Here is a 25,696-nt window from a genome sequence, read left to right as displayed (position 1 = left end):
TGGTTGTATTCTCCATTTATAATAGCTTTTAGTGACACACAAATCAGCAGGTAAATAAATGAAGGCGGAAAAAGCACTAACCGAGTCCTAGAGGAATCACTTGACTGCTGGGTACAAACTAGAGTTCTTCAGCTCACATTATGGCCGATGTGACGATCAGCTGGAGTGACAGCAGCTTTCTAGGAGCATCATCTGCAGCGGATAAGACAAGTTGTAGCCTGAAAACAAACAACACACACCCACACACACACAGTGTGTCTACTCAAGAAGAACCACCAATGTTCACTTTAGTCATCCAGGTCTGGTTTATTGTTCTCCAAAATGCACTGACACAACAGAGCACGGACAAAAGGGAGCATAATAATAATTAAAAAATCAGTAGCAACAATGTTTTTAATAATAATAAAAAAAAACTGTTATTAAAGCTAGCAACTTACAATGTATTTCACCATGTTTAGTGAAGAGCAGGAGAGTCATATTTACACTGGAGACATGTTTCTGATTCCACTATTTTGAGAATCAACTCATAATGAGAGAAGTGATGCATGGTAAGGTCTGCAACTAGAAAAAATGTAAACCAGCCACAGTAGAAATCACAATCTTATTTAAACCTTAGTGGCAAATTGGTAAATGTGTTACTCCAGTGTCTCGCATTAAGATTTTGACTGGCAGGTGATTGACAAAGTTGAACATGATTGAGATTTGTCCATGTTTACATTTTACCCAACACAGCATTCTTAAAAAGATAATTTTACAAGACGAAAGCCATTTATTATTCCACAGACTTTTCATTGCTTTAAATATATTACAATAATTCGAATTCAACATGCACAAAATGCAGGGTAAAGAGCAAAGGGCAGAGATTTTTCTCCGACAGTCATAAAAATATCTTCGAACTGTAAAAGGGCCGTTTACAAATACACGCTTGAGGCTTTCTCAGATTTCTGCAGAGATGACTCTACTCCTGAGACTTTTCTCTGCACTGATCTATTAAATAATTCGACTATGACTAAATTCAACAACAAACATCGACTTTCTCTGAGTATTTTGCTTATGCACCTTTGCATAGAGTCCGTTAATGCTGCTGTTCTTAGGCTGGTTTTTAGACTTCGGTTTTTAAATCATAGCTGCACAGTTTTACGTCAGTCAGTCTGTGAGCTCCTTGAGTAACGAGAAACAATAAATGGGATGATGATGTCAGCCTCTGTCAATAACGATGTCTTCCTGACACAGAGTTAATGCAGTGAAGATATTGTGGGACTGAGTGAGGAGTGGAAAAGCAACAACATTGTAGTGAATTATTACCTGGTACCGTTGTGCCGTTTCCTGCACAAAACGACTCACAATCAATGAGGTGAAGAGGGAAAAAAACGTAACACTCGTGATGTGATATTTCGAACGTGATTAAAGGTTTGTGAGGAAATGCATAATCTGATTTCACTCTACAGTGGATGTAAAAAGTCTACACAGTCCCAATAAAATATGGGTGTTCTTTCTGATGGCAAAAAAAAAAAAAAAAAGATTTTCAGTTGTCTTTCCACCGTTAATCTGACAGAGACCCAATATTATTCAATTGAAAAATTAATTTAAGGGAAACCTGTAAAAAAAAAAAAAAAATCTAAAAAGCTGCAACAACTTTATGTTAATCATAAAACTAATACATTGTTGAAACATGTCTGCCATCGGTTATAGTGAATCTGAAATTAAATTCAGCTTTATTTCCTGTTTTAAAAGGCTTTTCTTGTCATTCTTGTCACTATCCCTTTTGCATATTTTAGAAAAAGTTCAGTTTACGAAGGTATCAGTCAGGAAAAGCGGAAAAAAGACCCATCAGCATTATCTATATACATGTCATAGTTATATCAGTCATTTAAATAAGATGGGAACCTAAGACTAAAACCTTAATCTTGTTCGTACTAATTGTCCCTTGACAACAATCACCTCTCCATATGTCTGGACAGAGCAGTAAAGTGGTTAAAAAAGAAGACAATTCTTGGAAAGAAAATCTCAAGGTCTGGCTAAAATCTTCTTAAACTTTGTAGGAGGAGAAGAATAAGTTAAATAGAACTTAAATATATTTATGTTTGGTTCAAAACGCATGGAGAAGCAGAAGACAAAGCAAGGTTTTGTTTTCCTGCATGATCTATTTTTTTTCTTGCAATGACAACAAAATATTGGTATTAACAGAAGAGAATTAAGATTCTGAAATCAAAGATTTCAGAACTTCATCTGACCGAAAGGTTTCTGGTAGATCTACTGTAGATGAAAAATGTCGTCAGATTCTGACAACATTTGGATAATTTTTGGAAAGTAAAGGAGGCAAATATTAAGTTAAGATGTAGCAGTCTCAAACTAAAAAAAATAATACTGAATTAAACCAAGTTTTAACATATTATTAATTTAAGGGTATCCACATTTGTTCAACTTTTTCTTCTTTTACATGTTTCCCCTCGAGCACATTTGTTTTGTAGTTGAATTGTGTAGCGTACTTGTTACATTAAAGGTGGAAAGACTTTGAAACTATTCATCATGGTTTCATTTGTACACATAAAAAACTGACATTTTAACAAGATAGTGTAAAAAAACCCAACTATCCACCGTAGCATGTGGGAATTTGAATGTCTGGCTGTGCATCTATTTGGCCCAGTCCACAGTGGCAAAGAAGGGGTGGGACTTAATGTCATCAACTCCTCCCACGCCGGCTCCCAGTCTCTCCATTGGGTTATACTGGAGTAACTGGATCACAACAAACAAACAGAAAGCAGCATTTAGATAGTAATTGGCAAAGGAAATTAAATGTAATAAGGAAAAATACACTATTTCAGCAAGTAATATATCTATATATAAGAGGAAATTCACCTTCATGGCTCAACCACGCATCATTTCTGTCAGATTTATTATGCATTAAGCAGAGGGAAATCCAAGCTAATCACATTAACGTACATCTAAAGATTAGCAGTTCTGAGGATTTGCAATTAGCTTTAAGACATCAGCATGGTGCCAGCAACATTATTAAGGACATGTCCATCAAGAGGAGACTATGTTTCATTATCTGTCTTAATCTGTCTGGAAACATTCATACATTGATGATCATTTAAGGTAGTCATTAAACCCTGTTTTTTGTTTTCATACAAAAAGCATCCCACACCATTCCTTGGTTGTAATCATATTAAGCTTAGATATATATTTTTTATTTTAAGGTAATTAACAAAAAACACTTGTTTCATAGAAATATGTTAGTCCGTTTTCAAAGCAGAAAATAATATTAAGCTAAACAACCAAAAGTATGATGAGGAGCGAGATTTGACAATATTGACTCACTAGGCCCGTCATTAGATACAGTTTGCTGGTGCCAGGTTACATCCTGCATTGTTTTAGATCTATTATTTAGGTTATTCATCCACCAGTTTGGTGCAAAAAGCTATTATTCCTATTCCGCTTTGAAGTGTTTCAGAAACCCTGATTATTTATGTAAATTGTAAAAAAAAAAAAAAAAACTTCTTGAGAAATGTGAACTGTGGACACCGATGCTGAGGATGTCTCTGCTTACTACAACAAGCTTTGCAAGATCGCTTGTGTCAGATTTACGGGCTTCCCAGCCACATCCTTTGTAAAAAATTATCCCTTGCAAGTCAAAGAAAAAGTAATTGATTACATTAAATTTTTTGTATTAAAATTTATGTAATTAATTAATCGAAATGAATGTGTTGAAGTCCTGGCCTTAGGAATTATATTATAGGATGATACTCAAGGAGGCTGTGGTGTTGAAATTATCTTCAGTCAGGAACTAATTGGTCCAAACTGTGCCTGAGCTGCTGTTGGTGGTCGGTGCATGTTTCTTTTTTTTCTTTTTCAGGTTATTTAACACAGCATCCAAATGGGGTAGTCAAAATCAAAACTATATGAACCAAGCAACATTTTTCAACTCTGTCATTATCCAATTTTGGGGATAATTCCCTGGTTGTAACGAGTGTTTATTTGAGCTACTGTTGTCTTTTTTTCTATGAACCAGGCTACACATTTTCCTTTGAAGGCATTTTCATCCAAACAACTGCAGTTCAGTGATTGTTTTCTCTTTTTCCAACCATCCTCCATATAAACCTGAGAGACGTCTGAATGAAAAAAAATCCCAGCGCACTCCTGTTTTGGAAATTCTCGTATAGTAGCAAAAACCATGGCACGTTTTTTTTTAACCATTAATCTTCACTGATTTGCTATTTGTGTTAAGCAACTGAACATTTGTCCCTAGTGGAGTATTGAATATAGATTCAACATTTCCCCCTCCCCCAAAGAGCAACCTAAAAGTAAAATCAATTATTAAGAGTCGGGGAATCCTCGTTTTGTTGTAGGTGCTCCCTCTCACCTGCTCCAGCAGAGATCTGGCCTCCTCTGAAACACACTCTGGGATGTTGAGAGCTGTGTGACGGCCAATTCCTGCTGGATGGCAGCTCAGCAGCGACTGTGCACAGGGTAGCAGGAGTGGAAAGAAGAGAGACAGATAACCATCAATGTAAAACACAGAACGCTCCGACACCCGCAGAGTCTAAGTCAGCAGTAAAGCATCGGAGCTGGACAGACAGGAGGAGACCAGACAGGCAGAGCACCTGAAACAACACTGATCACGCAAACAGCAGGTTAATGAGCTCACTGCTGTTGGTCTTTCTTGGAACTGTTGTGGGAGTCAGACAGAGGGAAAGTCACAGAAAGAGTAAAAACATTATTGTTTCTGGTCAGGTTGTACTTTACTCATGCTGAGCATTTTAAGTTGTTTTTCAAAGTTTGACTTTTTAGCTGCAGAATATGGACCTTCTGTCAACATAATTGACAATAATAACTTATCTCTGCTTCAGCAACGAAAAAGCTACAAACGCTGGAGCAAAGCATCAAGTAAAAGCCATAAGTGATGTGTATCCCCCCCCCCCCCCCCGACAGTTAGGGCTGTTGCCTCTCTCTCTCTCTCCTGTGAAAGATGCTCCAGGACTTCTGGCTGCGTTCCTACCAGCAGTTAAGACTGCTTCAGGCCAGATCTTATCCTGCAAGGATCAAGAGACACCGTGTGCGCCTGTGTGTGTGTGTTCCTGCCAAGGCCGCACAAAGGCATAATCATCAAAGGAGACATCTGTGTAGCGGGGTTTCATTCTTTTTTTTCTTTTTTTTGCCACCCAGGTAAATATGTGCGTATTGTTAAAACATAACATTAACCCAACACGGACAGCAGATAGGTAAACACACCGACGCACAATTAGAATTTATTCAAAATAGGTAGAGAATAAAAATAGAAAAGACACAGCAGCTGCACTCAATGACTGCACTTGACGCTGTGGATGTATTTGTTCTTCATAAAAGGTTATATTTGGAATCTGCAAGTGATAATTTTGCATTGTCGTTTTCACATTTTGACGCATTACCAGGACAAATTGCAACGTGTTTTAATTAGATTCGATGTGGTAACACCACACAAAGTAATCAAGCCATCAAGAGCGTCTATGAACAGCAGTTCACAATTCTTGCCGAGTGAATTCAGTTTTCATCCATTAATCTATAAACTCTGATCAGATTCCATGTTCTGATCAAGAAAAGCACCGAACAACATGCTGCTGCCACCACCATGTCTCACAGTGGAGATGGTGGGCTCATGGTTAGTCCACACAAGTGACTTCTAAAGACACCTGGTTCTACCCGCCTTTTTTTCCAGTGGAGGTTAAGTTAAGTTAACCTCCTTTAACTAAACTTAAAGGAGGTTAAGTTTTGATCGCATGCACAAAATCTCAGTAACCTCAGCAAAGTTTGTTGCTGACAAAAAGGTGTGTCTCGATTTATGGAAACGTTTCATTTCCTCATACGCCTTCCTTGAAAGACGGTTCCTCTGATCCTTGACCAGACAAGCTGCAGCATCCTGAGAGCTGCCCAGGTCTTCACCTTTCATGCTGATCTGAGGTCAGCGCGCCCCGAGCCCAGCGCTTCTCCGGGAGCCAGCAGAGAGGACCGGGGAGAGCTGACCCAGTGGCCCAGCAGATGGAGCTCAGGCTGGGGGAGAAAGTCACACTGACACCCCTTTGGCACTCCCCGAGAACCGTAGTAAGAGACCGGAGCCAAGACGCACCTCACACACAAATCTCACCCCCCCACCCCCAACTAACTCCACCTTCTCAAACACACACAGACACACGCGCAGAATCACACACACCACCTGGCACAGCCATAAAGAGTGTGTGAGAGCTGAAAGCCAAGACACCTACAGAAATCCCACAACACCTGAGGAACACAGTCAATACTTTTTTGACTCACCGTGCCGGTCAGGAGCTCAAAGAGGATGGCGCCCAAACTCCACCAATCACAGGACGGCGTCTCCTCACTGATCCCTCCCACCTCTGAAGACAATGGCAAGAGATGAAATAAATCAAAATAAAAAGGGTAAAAAAAAATAATTCATGTTGAGAAAATATACATTTGAAATAATTAAAAACACAAACTGATTCTAAGACGTGATATTTTCTGTATTTTCCTTTTCTAATGGCTTCAGTTTAAGCTCTGCTTCTTGCCTTACTTTATATAATTTGAATAAAATGAGCACAAATAATGGACACAGTCTCTTTTTCTCTGTCTCAAACCTATTCACACACACACTCCAAGTGTGTCTCATCGAAGGGCAATTTGCATAATAAAAAGGAGTTAAATTGAGGAAACCGTCTGTGCTGCAACTTCACACCATCTGCATGACCTGACCCCGAACGTAAACACACTCTCATACAACATACACACACACACATACTAAGACATGGTAACAGTAAAACACTATATGTCATTTTCTCTCTTTTTTTTTTTTTACCCTATGGTTTTAGGTAAGGTTTGTGTTTGATATCTTAAAATACAGGCTGTTTTATATAAATGGATTAATTTCTTAAAAATTGTATTTGAAATCTAAACAACAAAATGAGGAAGGTTTTAATTTGAAAAAAACAGAAGTATATTTTATTAGTTTGATCACTACTTATTCTTAACATATGTTTAATGTTCCAAAGTTTCAAAAATAGCTTCTCTCTTGACGATGACAAAACTATGCAACATTGAAATCATAACACCAGCAATCAGGTCTACCAAGCAAAAGAAAATATAAAGCCTTCCAATAGGTGAACATTTCATAGAAGTCATAGCAGCCTGACAGCCGTCGTGACTGAAGGCTGCAGGACTCCGCAGCTGAACGATACTGAGAGTGACATTCATTCATAGCTGCTGTATGGTGGCTCCGCTGGGTACCAGATGGCCTCATGTGCTGCTCAGCTTGCCTCTTCCCCACTCTCCAGAGGGATGGGGGTGGAGGGGAGCTGGTCACCCAGAGGGCCGGGACCCAGGGTCACGGTTGTGTGTGCCCAGGGACCAGGCTCCTCAGCTGGGGGTGCATTTTAGACAAAGACCCCTCGTTTCCTGGAGGCTGCCGGAAAACTCCGGGGCCCTGTGCAGCTCTCTTTGCAGCCAAGGTTGGAGAGGGCTACGGTACAACTTGAATGTCTCACACACGCGGATGCACCCCCACACACACACAGAGCTAACTGAGCAACCAGTCTTTAGGGCTTCCCAGGACCACTGTTTTGACAGCCAAGGAGAGAAGATCGTCATTGAACGGACCAGTGATACCTGTGTAGTTATGAGCCGGAGGGGAGATGCTGGACATACACACGCGTGTGCGTCTCAGAGCAAGGTCGATGTCATCACAATGGATTAATGTCTAAGGAGCTGCAGGGGGAGTACAGTGGAGCTGGCTACACTTACTGCTCTGTCAGAGCGAGGAAGGGAGGAAACAGGATGGAGGAAAAGTGGGTGGAGAGGGGGAATTAGCGGCATCCGTGAGCCCACTGTTGCAAGCGGGATTCATGGTGCGTTACCTGCTGTTTTCTTGAACAATTAAGACTTTTACAGACCTAAAAGACATAATGTGCACAACAGAGCAAAGTTTCCAGCTTGTGGCCTCTCCTCCTTCCCTTTCCACCCAACGATGACCTTCTCTCAAGCTTTGTATCTTAATCACACAGCATCTCATTTCTCATGGGCACCATAAGGAACTTTCTCTCTTCTCCTCGTAGACCGACTTCCCTAAAAACTTAACTGACGGCCGTCATAGAAAGAGGAAGTAAACTACATGCAGGTGGGAAGTAATGAAAGCTTTCACGAAACACTTCTAAACAATACAAAGAACTTAACATAAGATATTCAGGGGTGAAGACACAATGGACAACACACACACACACACACACAGTTTGCACAGTTTGTCAAAGGCAACACATGAGACAAAATAACCTTTTAACACAGTAAAGTCTTCCAATTTAAACAAACTCAAATGAAAATCAGATGAATAAAATGAGAAAAAAAACACAAGAAATGTTTATACATAAATAAGGTTAGCACCTGTCAAGCATTTAGGCATTTTGTTGTAATTTACTGAAAAAGGTAATCAAGGAACACATGTAATTTACAAAGAAGACATAAATTACATTAGAGACAAGTTAAAGTTAAACTATATAAACAGATACAAGTTTTTTTTATGGCTTGGCACTATTAGCCTTTATTAAAAAAAGAAAGAAGGCGAAGACAAGCAGCAAATTAACCAAGACTGGGAACTGAACCCAGGTCAACCACATATCCTCTGTATATGACGCACCGGCACTACCAATTGTAGTCAAGTATTTTAAAACTATTAATACATCAATTAAATTATTTTTCTTTGATCAGCTCTGATTGGTGATTGACAGGTTTTGACATGATTTCAAAATATTTTTATAGCACACAAAGTCAATATTCTAATTCATTTTCTGAAAAAAAATGTAAATAATGTATTGCTATGAAATAATTCATAATAGTTTTAATTCAGTACTAACATATGTTAGTATCTTTCATTTAATCTGCAATGTTGCATCTGGTGTCTCGTCTTTCAAAAGCTATTCTGATTCTCCACTCTAACTCCAGACTATGGGACCTTGAATAACAAATGAAACGTAAACTTCATCTGAAGAGAGAACTTTGGACCTTTTAGAAGCAATCCAGTCCTTTTTTCCCCCCCAAACACAAGTAAGATTGTTCTGACACTGTCTGAAGTATAGAAGTGGCTTAACACAAGCATTGGGACAGGTGACGTCCTCAATATGTCTGTGTGATGCTCTTAAAATGCTGACTTCAGCCTCACTCCACATCCCAAGCTTTGTGACTGGGTTACCTTTTCACAGTCCTCTAAGGGCTACGTTTTCCATGTTGCTAGTGTGCGCCATTTTCTACCACATTTTTCCCTCCACTCAACTTTCCATTAACATGGTGGAGTACAACCATTTGCATGCCTTCAACTTAAGTGATCTTTCTCAAAGACTATGTGAGTGACTTCGTGTAGGCCACGGCATTGACATAATATATATTTTTTTAGTCTCATGTAATATTAACGTTTTCTGAGAAATCTAAGTTTTCACTTCCTGTTAATCATCATCACAGGTAACTAAATTAAGTACATCGCCATCTATAATGAATCTATAAGCAACAGCTTTCACTTCTTGAATTAAATAATTGAAATAAATTCACTTTTCTATGATATTCATCCTGCACAAACAGGGAGAATATGAAAAATCCATTCAGAAAGAGCCCAGGCAGGGATTTGAAAAAAAATCGGCATTTATAGGAATTTCAAAGACCTGAAATTGAGATTTCTTTAATTCATCATGACTGGACAGAAACCCTGTAGTAATCAAATAATGTATCTGTTCCTAACAAATTATTGTATGTGTCTTCATTGTGAAGTATGAGAACATGCAGTTAAAAATAAAGCAGAAGTCCTGCCAGGTTATGCTTTCCTTGAACTGCCTTTCAAAAAACAATGACATGACGGCCGGGCAACAAAAGAGGAACTAAACTTTATCTTCTTTTAGATCATGTTTGGCTGAGTAGGTAAAAGGATCCAAAACAAGGATGATGAAGTCCTCAGTAACTGTTCCCTCAGAGAGGAAGAAAACCGAATTTCCCTTTTCTTAGACGACCAAGACAATCAGTTTCAGCTTTGCTTCCTTATAAACGGAACAATAAACAATTCCCCTTTCTGCTAAAACTAGGTTGTCCTACAGAAAAAAAAAAAAAGTCAACACCTTTTCTTTCCTTATCAGTGAACAAAACATTAGCCATCTGATGTTTATCTGTAATGACAAAACAGTGAGAAAATAAATAAGCACAAGAGCAGGATAAACAGATTAATTCCCCGTCGCCATATTTTCCAAGTACACTCCCGTGTTTTTTTGGGTGTGAATGAGTGTGTTTTAAAAAACATGCCATCTTCCTTCCCACACACACACACACACACACGCAGCTTCAGTCACAGCAGGCGCCCTGCTAGGTTTCTGGCAAACACTCATAAATCTGTCATCAGGAATGAAGCCATAGCAAGAGCTGACCCTGTCTGGATAAACAGCAATACATAACAAGGGCAGCAGAGACACACACTCACTAACCTCTACATTGGTGTGTGTGTTCTCCCCTGTACTTAAATATAATGAGTGGATGCATGTATGGGCGTATGGACTAAAATATCAGTATGGGAAAGGCATTTTTTGCAACGTGGCGTCATCATCAAGTTTAAGGTAAACGTGAACAATGAGAAACGAGATAAAGGGAGGAAGTTGTCTGCGATTCAGTAGAACAGTCAATAAATGTCGTAGTGGTCTTTAAACTTTATGGTATCGCAACACACCCCCTGCTGGGAAATACTATGCATTGCATCCAATAATCCACTGGGGATCAAGCGTAACTATCAAGATGCTTCACACCTTGTACGAGGGCTTTTTAATGTTTAGTGGGGCTGGTTGGATCCACAAGAGCCAGCAGTTTAAAGTGGCTGCATATAGCAACATGATATTCATTTATGATGCGTAGAAGCTGTCAAATTAAAATCAAAACAAGCCGATTTAAACCGCAGCACTGCTTGGATGATACACATAAAATCCTACATTTAGAGGATAAGCATGTTTGGATCAGATTCACATGTTCAGGAATCAAACGTCATTGTTCACCCTCAATTTACCAAAAGGCCGTCGTGATGCACCATTCATACAGTTTAAAGCCCTTTTATTAAGCCAGAGAAAATGCTCCCGTCCCATACCATTTTCTGGGTTCCTTACCATCAGCTGGCTGAAACAAGGCTGCCACACTTTCCCTTTGTTTACAAGTAAGACAAATTTGGCTGCTCAGAAATATTTAGAGGTAAAAAGCTCTTACATTCACAGTGTGGAAACTTTAAATATGATCACTTTTATTAAGATGAAGCCGTTTTAAAGACCGCTTTAAAGCCGCGAGAAAGCTACTAAGCAGCTAAAAGCAGCAACATTGATAGAACTGTAAAAATCAGAAGCAGTAGGAATCTATTGTGTTTTTTTTTCTTATAAATAAGTGGTTATCATATCAAACTTTTTTGTTTTCATTTTTTGTGTAAAACAGATTTACTGGGACAACATGATTTTTTTTTGTCAAGATTTTATAGTTAGAAACTCATGCCTAATTACCATTTAGACTCTAAGCTGCATAATTATAATATACAGGCTCCAAATGTGAGCTTTCCATCTTTCTCAAAAAGTGATCTACTGTAAGAAGTGTAGCTTCTACACAAAATAAGGATTTAGCATTCCTGGTGAGAGTGGATAAATAAGACAGATAAGCAGGACGTAAAAGTGTGTAAAAGTGAATAAATAGGGAGTTTTCAGTTAGCTCACAATCCAGAGTAACCTGCCGAAATAAAACATAACATGCAGTGCAGTTTGTAGATGTATGCACAGCGCGATATATTAATGAGGAAAAAAAATGACAACCTATTGAAATCTTATGAACAAACAAAAAAACTCCCTCACACACACAGAAGTGCTAAATAGGAACTTGAAGCTGTAGTCCAGCAGCAGCTTGTTTTAGGCAGCTTTTAAACAGCATGCCAGAGCTGCCACAAGTCAGCTGGGGGCGACAGGGCTGAATGCAGCACAACACCGCCCTCTCCAGGACAACATGAGAAGTACAGTGAGATGAAGCAAATTTAGGAGATTAAATATTCAAACGTAAAACCACCACCACTGTTTTTGTTGTTTGTTTCAGATTTTTGTTAATAAATATTCAAGCTACATTAGATTGAATTTGGAAGTTCAGAGAAAGCTTTTATCCAAAGTTCTCACAAGATAAAACCAGATCTGTCTTTGGTTTGGTACAGAGGGAATGAGTAGGATGAAATATTCAGTTTAGACATTATATGAGTTTTAGATCCTTGAAGGACAGCCATCTCCAGAAGTTCCAGTTTATGTGATGGTTTGAACTTTGCAAAATCTTTTATTTAGTTTGAGGCAGAGTGCAAATAACTAGCCAATAATTAGAAAATCTAAATGTTCCTTTCTGATCAGCTGGTCAAATACTAAAAAAACTGATTTTGTTGACCCAGTTCATTAAATTAATAAAAAAAAGAAGAATTTGGAGTCTATAAATGCATTTTATACTTAAATTCACGTTTCTGTTTGACAAAGATCAGACAAGGGTTTGTGGCAGATGATTTGAAGAGATATTCTTGAAATTGCTTCATTTTCTAAAAGAACATTTAAGGAAAAAAATAATATGGGTAGCTTCTACCACAAAGACAACCAGAAATCTGTTATGACCAGAAAACAAAATCTCTTTTATATGTGTCTTATCAACCCAATGTTGCTGCAGAAATTAATTAAATAATATTTGATTCACAGGTATTTAAAATAAAACAGATGCTTTCTTCCTCATGTTATTATTTTTGTTTCTATAGCAAAAGTAATAATAAAAATAGGCAAAGAAAAACAACCCAAACATTATTTTAAAAACTGATGTATTTGCTTCATCAGAATTCTAAAAATGTATTATATTGTTGAGAGTCCAAAAATAATACCGATTATATAAAAATCTAAATATTTACTTCACGCTTAAAAGGGAGAACCTTGAATGAATTGAATGAGAGCTTGTTGAGCGATAGAAAGTAGCCAAAAAATAAAAATAAAAATTGCGCTTATGATGAGTAATTCAGGAAGTGTTAAAACATTTTTGTCTCTCACCTGGTGCACAGTACATATTGGCCATTGCCTCCTTGTCACAGGATTCCTCCACATCACACCAACTACAAAAGTAGGTGAGCTGCACATGCCCTAAGGAGAGAAGAAAACAAAATACTCAACTTTCCAAACTACTTAAGACCTCTGAAGAGCTCCCTTCCTCCGTTCCTTTCTACCCCTCTACAGCCCTCTGTGAGCTTTTCAAGCAAACAGCCCTTGCGATTACTCCTGTTTAGTGGCTACCCGTTAACGCTATCATTAGAACTAATGGTGTCATTAGGTAGCCGTAGCCATTAGCCTAGGCTAGCCAGACTGATGCACCACACTAGGCCGCTGATGGGCCCTTTAGAACAATAATTACCACAAGGGAGACGAAAACAGCCACTCAGCTAATTAGACGCTTGTTGATAACGAGGTGGAGAGAGATGATTGTAGGACGACAAAAGAAGTTGTTGGGGGAAATTTTGACATCAGGCTAAAACAACGCCAGAGGAGCCGCCATCAGTCTCATAAACCAGTTTGTGATTAAGCAATAAAAGGTCACCGTGGGTTTAAAAAAATGGTAAGAAGTCATTTTGAAGGTGAGAAGTAAGACTCACGGCTGCTGGATTTTCTTTTTCTTGCAATAAATAGGCAATATATAGTGCTTTGCAAACTTATTCACACCACTGAAATGTTTTCAGATTTTCACATGTCTCCACCACAAACTTAGTTTAATTTATTTGGAGTTTAAGACATAAAGTATTGCATAATAAACTTTTTTTTTTACAAATGGCAATCTGAAACACCACAGACAGCTTATAAAACAGTAACCCGACATCTCACTGATCACTGCTTAATCTATCGTCTGGGAAGAGAAAGAGAACCACAAGAAGTTCCCCTTTGCAGTTTGAAACGGGCCATGTGAACACACAATCCATCCACCTATTAAACATGGTAATAGCAACATCACGCTTTGGGTTGCTTCTCTTTGGGCGGTATGGCAAAACTAATAGTAGCACAACTCAGGATCTGTGGCAAGACTTGAAAATCTGACAGACTTGTAGGACTAAAGAGTTCGACTCAGGAGAGGCACAATCCAAATGCACTAAACAGTTTTCACATTTTATTTCATAAAAACTTGCAAATATTTATGCATCTTTTGGAGATGAGGATGGACTTTCCCTAAACGACCCTTTCTCAGGACTTGAGCTGGTCCTCACGTAGATACTGTTCATAAGATGGCCCAACAGAGACTCTACCTCCTGCAGCAACTCAAAGAAATACAACCTTGCACAGCAGCTGGTCATATTCTGTCTGATCCATGCACAACAATCACTTGTGGATGAGCTAAACCACACAAAAAGGACAGAATCAAAATGCAATGAACAATTAGGTTTGCAGAGAGGATCATTAGGCTTAGCTTATTTCCCTCTGTCTAAGAACTGTAGTCTCAGGACAAGGGTAGCTAACATTTTTGCATTCTCACGCATCCTGGACATAAAAAACTGATCTAACTATTAGCTTCAGGTAGACACTACAGACCAGTATTTGCAAAAAAATAAGCCATCACAGAAAGTTTCCCGAGAATGTACAGGCCATTTCTTTGATGAACACAACGAACACCTTACAGCCTGATCAGTAAGCTATTCTGATGTGAGACCACAACCAGCCATACAATTATAGCCAATCAAGATCATTTCCCTACTACTTCATAAGTACTGCTTTGTGTTTATCTATCATTTAAAAGTCATTTAAGTTTGTGGCTGTAAACAGACAAAATGTGAATATTTCTGCAAAGCATGGGTGTTCAGTAACTTACCAGCATGTCTCTAATAGAATACAGATACTATATATACTTTTAATTTTTCTGTACATTGTCAGTTAATCAAGTAATCTCAAGTTACACTGATAAATAAAACCGTAAGCACGAATAAAAAAAGGGAGCTTGAAAAGTCTCTAAGCGTACAATGAATCAATAACCAATATATCTAACCTTGATGGTCAAGCAGGATGTTATTGGGATTCAAGTCCCGGCAGATGATGCCCTCTTGATGCAGACAGTCCAAGGCCGTAACAATCTCTACTGCCCAACATCGCACAAACTCCTCTGGGATATGAGCTTGGGTGGCAGCCAACGACAGCTCGTCTAACTCTGCAAACAGCCGTGACACTTCTTTATCAAAGTCGCTGCCACTTGTGGCTTTATTGACTCCTGATGATTCACCATCAAGATCTAATAAACTCTCAACGACTGTGCAAGCCTGAGTACCGTTCATAGCTGAGATAGAGGTTGTGGAGGTGTCACCGAGGACTGGAGCAGAGTCTGTGTTTCCTGCCATGCAAGGCTGAGGTTTCTCACTTAAAACTCCTGTTTCTAGGTGGTGATCACTGCTTTGACTGTCGTCTTGGTCAAAGACTTTGTCACATGCCTCAAGTCCAAATGCCAGGCTGTCGTCCCATAGAGAAGTACATGCAAGACTATTGTCACAAGTTGCAGAGGCTGTAGAGAAAGATGAAAGTTCTTGTTCTAGGTGCTGCTCCTCCAGGTCCTCATGCTGGCTATGTAGCTGCAAGACATCAGGCTGGATGCACTTTTGAGAAGTGGCTGCAACTTCAAGGCCCAAACACACCCCTGAAGGTTCTGATTCCTCCTGTGTAAAGTCTGCAGTCCCACTTATTACAGGAAGATTGACCAACAAGTCTGGTGGATGACCCTCATCTTCGACTACTGCCTCTTTAAAGGAGATGACAGGCACTGACTCATTAGACCCCTTATCGCTACTGTCCAACCCCCACAACTCCAAGCTTGGGCCTTTTACTTCCCGAGCCAGTTCTGGTAGCTCCTCGGTGACCTCTGAACCTAGGTCAGACGTAGAAAACTGAGGCGGCTGCTTCTGAGAATGCCAGTGCTCTCCCAAATCGAGGCCAGTGACCTCGCTAGTGCTGTCTTTGCTGTCAATGCGGAAAAATTCCATTGGTGTGTGTTTGGATTGATCCAAAGAGAGAGGCTCTGTGGGGGATCGTAAAGGACTGAAAACTTCCCTGTGATCATGTCCTTCACTGCGGGTCTGGTCCGTTTCAAGGGTTTGGCCGCTCTTATCAGAAAACTCACTGAAGAAGCCGAGCTCCTGAGAGCCTCCTGGGGAAGAAAGGCTGTCATTGCTGAGCAGCGAACGGCTGTATGAAGACGCTGTTGCAGTTGCATTAGGCACCTCCAAAGACAGCATTTCCTGTTCGCTCCTCTCATCGACCTCCTCTTCTAGTGCATCTGGTTCTACTTTTTCTTGTTCGTACTCATTGCAAAGAGTCAAATAGCTGTTTGTGCACTCCTCCTCAGAAGTCGCACCAGAGTCAGTCTGAGCTCCAATTTGGTCCCGGAGCCCTGAAGGGACGGCACTTTTAACAGGAGACATGAAAGGGATTTCCCCTTCTTTCTGAAGGCCTAAAGCAAGATGTGAACCAGCATACGGCTCCGAATCACAGCTGGCAGAACCTGCATCCAGCTGTGGTATTATGTGGTGCGGAGAATGTACAGCCGTTGTGTGGCTCTTCTGGATGAAAGGAATGTCAAAGCTCTCCTCTGGGCTGGAATTACGAAGGTACTTTCCGATGTGAGACCACAGCTTCCCACCTGAAGAGAAAAGAAGAACACAGTTAAAATTCAAGAAACAAGGACTACACATGAGGGAAGAAGAACAAAGAAGACAGAGTTTGGTCTCCACTAAATCAAAACTTCCAAGAAAACGTTTAAGTCCTTTTTTTTTTCTATTTCTGAAAAAGCTCAAATCATTATATCCCTTTCTTAAGAAAACGTTCCTGCCATAAATTCTGCTGTGAGGAGCTGCTTATTTGCAATAATAGTTTTGAAGGTTTCAAAATGTGAGAATCCTTCATGAAATATTTAAAGAAAGATGGCTATTTGGTCAGACTGATATTTTTCAATATTATCTTAATTTCTGAAAAACAGAAAATCTGAAGACTAAACAGAAGTTCACATCTTAAATATCTACAAAATTCATAAAATTCCCAGGGATTTCAGAAAATCATATTGATTTCTTGATTCAACTTTCCAGAGTTATTGGTCCTTCTGAAATTAATCTATTACAAATCAGAAAAGACAGGAAGGAAAAGAATTCCTAAAAGGTGATGGAAATTCACTGTCTGAGAATCCTTGGTTCAAGGTAAACAAATTCTTTGCTCTAAAATTTGGTCATTATCCCAAACAAAGTTTCACTATGCCTCCTATATAAGAGTTGGCAATGAAAGCACCAAGCAGTTTTGAGAGATAACTACAGGGGTCCTTCCATAAAGTATCTGTGGTGGGTGTGTGTAAAAGGACAGACATAACTTTTAGGGGGTTGGTGGTCAAGCTATGACAGATGGAATCAGCATCTGTTGTGCGTGGCTGAAAAGAACATGGAGTTCACAGTCATGATGATAATGTCAGGGCAGTTCGATGCTTTCAGAAGTAAACCCATCCGCATGTTGTCGGGTCTAATGTAACTTAGGTCATTGCCTGTCTCTTCTCATCAGGATCTTGCAACGGAAAAGAATACTGAATAACAAAACTGGTGACCAACTTTGCATTAGGGTTAGTATTTACTACTAATGTTAGCAAAATGTAACTATGGAGTACACCAGGTTAAAAGGGTTATGAGGGTGTTAAAAAATGTGACTGTATTTCCCTGTATTCACACAGCGTACATCTACATCCTAGAGTAAGTAGGTTGTAAGGAGGCCCAGGTGTTGCGATAGGTAATGAAGCATGGCGCCACCTGGTATTCAGAATAATGACCTGTGACACACACCCATCTCAATAAAACATACGTCTGAAACAAGGGCACAGAAAGGGTAGGAGATCTGATGAGCAAGGGAAATAACAAGAAGCTGAGAAGATTAAGCCTATAAGTAGAATGGTTATGTCTCACCCTCAGCGTAGTGGAGCAGAAGGAAAACAGTGTCTTCAGAGATGATGAACTTTCTCAGCTGCACCATGTGGGGCACGGAGAGAGGCATAATAGTCTTCTTAGCCTGCCCACAGTCACTGCTTTTCCTCAGTCCCTACAACAGAACATGTGTTGCACAACAAGATCAAACGAGGAACGGAAGGATTTTGTTTGCTGTTGGGTTTAGTAAAAAAAGAGAAACTGGCTAAGGAGAAACCTTCCATTAAAGTGTCGTCTGCGCCTCAGGGCAACCCAAAGTCGTTGAATTCATCAAGCTATATGCAGCATCTGATTTAAAAGAGCACCACGCATTAGGTAGGCTCTGTGAGAAAATGTGTGGGTTTCGCCTGTTTGTGTGTGCGTATGTAGTCATTTGTGCGTTAGCATCTGGCGCATGTCTCACACCTGAGAGCAGAGGGGCTGACAGAGACAGGCCCATTAGAATCAATTACACCGGTCACACACAGGGGCTTCTGGCACACTTCACACTCATGGCCAGGACAACGAGAATGCAGCAAAACATTCACAAACACCCACTAGCACAGGAATGATACTAACTTTGAGGATGAATGTCTCCTGTGTCCTCTTGTCAATGACCAGAAGAACCTGCAGCGAAAAAGCATCTTTACTTACTACTTGAAAACAAATTTTAAAAAATAACGTAGACTAAAAATCACTTTAAAGTTACATTCCTGTTTGAAAATGACAGGAATGGGCAAAGACAAAGAAGGGTTATAAAAACACCAACTACTGTGTTGCTTACTGTCATCAATATGCTGAAAAGAAGTGTATTTTATGATGATAACAAAAAGGTTTAATAGGTCTTAAATTGATGATATTTGCGAACTAAAATAACTGACTGTGGTTTCCACTACTGGCCCCATGAGAGCAACATGACTGAATCAGTGACCATGTGTGCTGTAAACACTTTATTCTGAGAGCAGTGTTTATGTTCGCAGGGCTCTGGTTGTATACAGTCATCGCTGAAGTGCCAAAAAAAGTTTGTGGTGCATTTGTACATTTTAATTGACACTTACTTTTATTCCAAAAAATAATAAATCTCGCCAATCAGTATTTCATACCACTTTTTCCTGTCAAACTTGTAAGCTAATTTTCAAAGATTTTAGCAAATTTCTTTAGGACCCTTATTATTTTTGGCAGATTTCTGAGCAGGTACCAGGATTTAAATGTGGAATATGAAAAAAAATTCCCGGTTGGATAAAAACAGATGGTTAGATGGTGAAATGATCAAACAAATGCATGAATTTATGTATCTGTCAATGTATGCATGGATGTGTATCTATGTACAACTTTCAGACAAAAAACATGAAAAAATATACTTTTCTACATGTGGAAAGTACTGAAAATATCCTCACTATATCATCAAGAAATGTAAACCTTCTCATAAAGAGTCTAATCATTTATCATTTTCCTTCCCTTTCAATCCTAAACATTTTTCTAAAAACATCTTCATTTTCTCACTCCATGATCCCTGCTTTCCTCCCTAACATCTCCATTGCTGCTCTGGTCTCCAACCATCTCAGGGGAGAGCTTGAGCATATGTGTGTGACCCGGTGTGTGTGTGTGTTGTTCTCGCCAGGCGACCCTGACTGGGACCAAACAGGTGCAGGCTAAATGGATATGAATGGAGCTGTGAGTAAACAGAGTGGCAGTGCTAGCCAGGGTGCTAATATAATTAAGAAATAAACATCAGGGAAGAGAGGAGGGGGAGATGGAGAGAAAGGGTGAGGGAGGGGCAGTAGGGTGAGGAGCTCCCACCATCTGTCCCCTCTGTCCTCATTTAAAATAAAAACAGAGGACGTAGAAGGAGGAGGAGACCAGGTCTATAATGTGTAAATTGTTTTTGCATTGCACTTGAGCAAGTTTCTGAAATACTGTGCGATATAACACGTGTTGGTGCAGTGTCAATGTTTTCCTTCGGGTTCTGTGTGTGTGTGTGTGTGTGTGTGTATACACAGGCTGAGCATCATCGATTCAATGTTGTGTGTCATTCTCTGAGCTCCGTGCCAAGTCATTTCATGGCTGAGTGGTGAAGTTGCTTCGCCGGCAGCTGTTTGAGAGGACCAACTACCCAAACTGACCTTGTGGTAGTCATAACTGACGCTAAACATACACACACTCAGCCCTTGCCATACATCTAGTAAATCTATTATATTTTACTGCCTCAGATAAAAGAGATGGGAGAATATGAGGTAGGACACAAGGAGGAGAAGTCTGAAGATGGATACCATCCGCATTCTTGGTCAGGGGTTATGATGAAACAAATGACCGCTAGCTCGACCTGACTGTTGTCATTTTAAAACAAATCTAACCTTAAATCATGCTGCGTTCAAAGACAGATTTATTTCCTAAGCAGAGGAACTTGACCTTATAAAAGACATATGAGGCTCACTTCATGATTACATTTTGGAATTAAAGAACATCAAAACAAATCGAAATGAGTTTATGCAGGTTACAGATCTTGTAAGCTTACCTTGTTAATAACACCTATCACCCTGTAAGCTATCAGCTCATCAGATGGACTCTGCTGCCCTCCTCTGCTTGAAGAAGAACAGCACTGAGCTCCAAAGGCCTTGGCAAAACAAAAAGAACAGCAACATTTTAGTTAGAACGTTTAAATTATAACAAATGAAAAGAAATGCGATATAAGTTATGTGTTTAACAGCATTTATTAAAGAAAAAAACAAAAAAAACTCCTGCATGAACCAAACAGAGAAGTGACCACTCACCACAGTCTGTGTTGATCCCTGACCCATATTGCTTCTCAGATGCAGACCTGAAATCTGCTCTGCACGCATCAGATACTCAGCAGTTTTCTTCTTCACCGCCTCTCGTCGTGAGGCACTTGGTTCACCTGAACAGAGGTAATTGAAAATATTTCAATTAGTAGGATTTTTATGGCAAAGACAAAGTCAGTGAAAAAACCCTTTACTCTGAGGTAGTGCACCCTATTTTGTGTTTACACCAAAGAGAGAGACATTTAAAAGCAAATGCCAAAAGAAACTGAGCAACTTTTAGAAACCTTTTAGAAGAACAGCAAAGGACCACGTTAAAATTTAAATTGAATATCTGGCACATTAAACGTCATTACTGAAACTGCTTCAGCTCTCAAGTCTACTTCCTGTAGATAAATGTTTCTGAACTCTCTGACCTTGTACTCCTTGAAGCAGCAAGTCAACTCCACTGCGGTAGTATAAAAACGCTGCCTGGTAATCCTGCTCAGTTTCCTTTTGTACAGCAAAACCGATCAGTTCACTGGCTTTGTCGAGGTAGTCTGACTTTACGTCCGTAGCGTTGACGCCGCTGGTTTTCCTTAGACTGCGGGAGAAGAGTGGTGTTCGATTTGGCCAGCTGACCTCTGGGTTAGGGGCTGACGAGGCGGGGACGGGGGCAGGGGACGGGGTACGGCGTTCACGCAGCGAGGGCAAACGAGGACTGCAGCTACTACTGATGTTGTTGGCTTCCCCCTGTGGCTGGTTTGGGGAGGTGCTACCTGAGGCCATGCCATCATCCAACTCAGCCAGAGAGTCTGTATCCACTGCCAGGGAGGTCAGGTCGCTGTCACTAGAAGGGCCTGAAAGATGAGATACAAAATAGATTAGTGAAACAATGTTTAACAAATAATAGGGTAACATGTTTCTAAAAAAAAAAATCTGCTGAATTTACCCCCATACTCAGATGTGACAGTCAACTCCTCTGCACCACCGATGTCTCTTTGTACTGAAAAAAGCATGACTGATAAGATTTTATACAATAGAAAGAGAAACATTTTGGAAGCGTTTTATGTGTACGCCTACCATCAGAACTACAGTCTGATAAACTGTCAGCCAGGAAGTCAGAAAAAGGTTCAGCTGGTCCAATGAGATCTGAGCCGTCGTGGATCTCCCCACCCTAGGAGGAAAAAAAAAACTCTAAATGAATAGATAAAGCTCAACTATGTGGTCTAATACTTATTTCTGCATAAACTGTCCAATACCTTGAAGAAATCTTGAATGTGTTGACTACAGTACAGAGCGGGAATGTTTGCAGAAAACTGCAGGAGATCCTCAGAGCACTGTCTTCTTTCCTCAATCACAGACTCAACGAATCGACCTTAATAAGCACAGAAACACTTAAAAACACCTTTTTCTGACATTATGCATTCATAACATCGCAGCTTTTTCACGTGTACAATTTTACACAATACAAAGACAAAGTAGTTCACAGTACAGTGAAAGGAAAGAAATACACACTTTTTAAAATAAGTATTTAACAAATAAAATTCTGAAAAGTGTACTGTCCATTTACATTTAGCCCCTTTTTCTTTAATCCCTCAAAATAAATTACAGCAACAACAAACTATGAAACAGAATTGTTTCATTTTCTTTTCAAAAACAACTAAAGGCCATTAATAAAAGAAAAAAAGACATTCAAGTGTATGTTCAAGACATTCCAGATAATTCGTTGTGTTTTCAAAAATATTACATTTTAACCGTGTTGTTTATGACAGTTTTATAATTACAAGTCAACATCTGATGTAAATGGGTAAAAATGGTTAGTATCTTACCGAATACTTTGGCTTTGGCGAAGGGAGGAAATAGCTCAGAATGGCTACATACATTCTTGTACAGCTGCCAGAGGTTCTGATGTAGCTTCCGGAAATCACTGTATCTCTTCCATACTATTATCTGTGGTGAGAGAAACAGAAGTGCGTTGCTGGAGATGGAGAGGAAGCCAACTACAGAGAACCAATCAATATTATTCTGTTTAAAGGTACCAGTTTATTGATTAAATAAAAGTTGTGCATGAATGTAATTTTATCATTGTTCAAATACAAATTCTGAGTTGCTAACATCGATTTGTTTATATACGTTCGCCATTTTGTAAAGAATTTAAGCCACCACTCAAATCTGGCTTATCTTACAACTTAAATGTCTTTATTCATTTGTATTTTTTTTCCTAAATAAACCTTTAAATTCAAGCTTTAAATTCATGTGTACAATCACAAACAAATGCGCATCTGATTGATGCACATCAATCAGATGCGCATCAATCAAGACATTCAAGACATCTTGAATGTCTTGTAAAGACATTCAAGATGAATGTCTTTACCAGATAAAGACATTCCACACAACAAAACACAGTAATCTTATGTTGAGATGAAATTTTGGCTTTCAAAAATCTCACACTTTAAGTTGGTTCAAAGGGAAACTAAGCAGATCACCAGGGCTGACCTGAAGGACTTCTCAGTTATTGAGGAATGTAGTGCATTGAGGCAAAACTTAGTCTGAAGGAAACAGATGTAATTGACATCATGCTTCCTGAATTAGCTCTGGGCCCAGACAATGCTGAATTCCTCTCCGTTTTAAATGGATGCTTGCGCTTTTAATGCACATTAATGGATACACAATAAAGTGGGGAGATGAAGCTTTTCTGACATGAGACAGAAAGCTGTGTAGTCATGAGTGTGAACTGAATGTTTCTTTTGTTGACATGCAATACTTAGAAAGATGCAAAAGAAAAACAAATTGCGAAAACATGCTCTATAAAAGGTCCAAAATGTTACGTAAAACTATTGTAAACATAAACAATGTAGCTTTAGATGGTAAAATCCTGTTTTTAAAGTAACAAAAACTGAAAAAAACAGCAAAAGAAAGATTACTTTCACCTAGTCCCTGAATGGTTTTCATAACTTGCATTTTTTTTATAGATACAAATAAATGCCATCGTAAAAATAAACAACGGCAGAATATTACAGAAAAAAAGTCTGTAATTTTGTATTTTTTCCCCCTGTAAATAGAAATACAGAAATATAAGTGTTTACCTCTTGGACATCTTCTGGGTTCTTCCGAGAGATTAACTGTAACGAGGAGAAAAAGCAGAATTAGGGATTTTTAGCACGATAGAGACTTTCTAAACAGGCAGATGCGAGGACGAGTGGGGCGGACAGCCCACAGTGTCACAATGACTTCATTATGAAGCCCATGACGAAAGGCTTGTGTGTTAGAACGGGACATCTCCAAAATCTTGATAAACAACATGGCAGCTAGGGGGAGACAAACAAACTCAACTCCTCTGTCAGCTGTTATTAAAACTAGTGCTGAGCTCTGGTGCTTGAAAGAATAATGAAATACCTCTCATATTTTATTATTGAAAGGGTAGCTTTCAATATTTCAGAGATACTTTCAGCTTAACAAATCAGAAGTAAAAAAAAGAAAAAAGTAAAATCTGAAAAAAACAAAATCAAAACAATCACAAAAATACTTTGGCATTTCAGGAGCAATTTAAACTTTGGGGTCGGATTTAGTAGCTTAATGGGGTAAAATCCAGTTCAGCAGTGGGCTTTAGTTTCACAATAGTGCTTCACTTTATGATGGGATGTTATTGCCATGGTAATTTATGTGGTAAGTCTGGACTGAATGAGAATAACAAATGTACAGGCGTGTTCATTTTAATGCGTCTTCTCACCATTGTTTAACATGTGACCTTATTTAAACTCAACAGGAACTGCACATTTTAAAAATAATTTAGTAGTAAATTACATGTCTTCTTAGAAAATAAATTGAAAACCATGTTTCAAAAGATTTACTTTACGATAAATCATTCTCTGCGTTTTTTTGGTGTTCTGAAAATAATTGTGCAATCTTATTTATGATAATGTTGCATAAAGTCCTCCTTAGGTTTATTTTTAGCCAAGAAAGCATGCCTGCTTGTACAGCAAATTATACTAAAACGTGTATAATTGTTGTTCCTTTTTTTCTTTGTAAATCAGCTGTCTTTAGCGCGGATGATTATTTTGTGTCAGCTTGTTCTTGTGAAAAACACACAGCTCCAGATACAGACATGTTATGGGACAACAGCCAATGATTTAAGAAATATATTCCTATACTAATATGGTATTTAGAGAAACCATATTTTTGCTCCTATCGTGATTTCCCCACATATCAAGAATGTTCATTACAGGGTGTATAGTTCTTCCTGTAGGTAAAAGCGAAACTGATTCTATTCTTAAGGCTGTGATTTACTTGAGGAGTCTCAATTAATCTCTATTAAGGCACATATACTGTGAAACATTACTGTGACAACAATAACAGAACTGTTTTGTCCAGATTTAGGTTAGGTCAGTCACTCCGTGTCAACAATGTCTTAAATTTGATATATAGCAGTATGATTCGTAATAAAGGTTGTTTTATTAAAAATTAGAAGCTAGCCACTCAGAAATGCTACCCGATTCTTAAAGCATTGAAATTGGGAAGGTAATATGAATTGTTACAATAGGAAAGTCGTCCTCGACGGCTTAAATTGCTGTTATCACTGCATGAAATCTTCATCTCATTGGCTTTGCTAGCACAGCTCAAGCTAACAAGCTAGCTAGCAAGCTAGCTAATAACATTTAGCATTTCCCGAGCTGTCACAAAGGCCACCTTCGGTTTACTTACCCTGGCTGTGACTTTATACACAGTGTAGCCTTTCTGGTGCCGTGTAGGATCTGTCACTGTATAAAACCGAGCGAGTTCTCCTCTGTCCCGCTGTGATATCATTCTGATAGTGACAACATTGCCGAAGCTATCAGCCGGCTAGCCGCACACATTCATTCTGTAATCACATTCGGCGTGAAGTTTAAACTAGAGCGCCTCCCTGAGGAAGAAAAGAAGTACTACGTGTAGTAACGGAACTGGGGAAGCACTGCTTCAATAT

At 39.2% G+C, this 25,696-nt stretch overlaps 1 protein-coding gene across 1 annotated transcript; it reads right to left on the bottom strand.

Annotated features, from left to right (window-relative positions):
* Nucleotides 1–281: 281 nt before the first annotated feature.
* rps6kc1 (ribosomal protein S6 kinase polypeptide 1) lies at nt 282–25,611 on the bottom strand. The gene is made up of 16 exons (XM_008397820.2): nt 25,438–25,611; nt 23,823–23,858; nt 22,566–22,686; nt 21,996–22,111; nt 21,817–21,910; nt 21,686–21,739; nt 21,171–21,593; nt 20,749–20,873; nt 20,493–20,591; nt 18,557–18,604; nt 17,981–18,113; nt 15,046–16,683; nt 13,074–13,163; nt 6,289–6,371; nt 4,364–4,459; nt 282–2,736 (listed from the first exon to the last, which is right to left on the bottom strand). The coding sequence occupies exons 1-16, from the start codon at nt 25,537–25,539 to the stop codon at nt 2,635–2,637; spliced, it is 3,360 nt and encodes a 1,119-aa protein (XP_008396042.1). The 5' UTR covers nt 25,540–25,611; the 3' UTR covers nt 282–2,634.
* Nucleotides 25,612–25,696: the final 85 nt, after the last annotated feature.

Source organism: Poecilia reticulata, linkage group LG21, assembly GCF_000633615.1.
Source record: "Poecilia reticulata strain Guanapo linkage group LG21, Guppy_female_1.0+MT, whole genome shotgun sequence".
Taxonomy (NCBI): Eukaryota; Metazoa; Chordata; class Actinopteri; order Cyprinodontiformes; family Poeciliidae; genus Poecilia; species Poecilia reticulata.
Note: the sequence above shows the minus strand (reverse complement) of the source record. Positions and strands in the feature narration are given on the sequence as shown.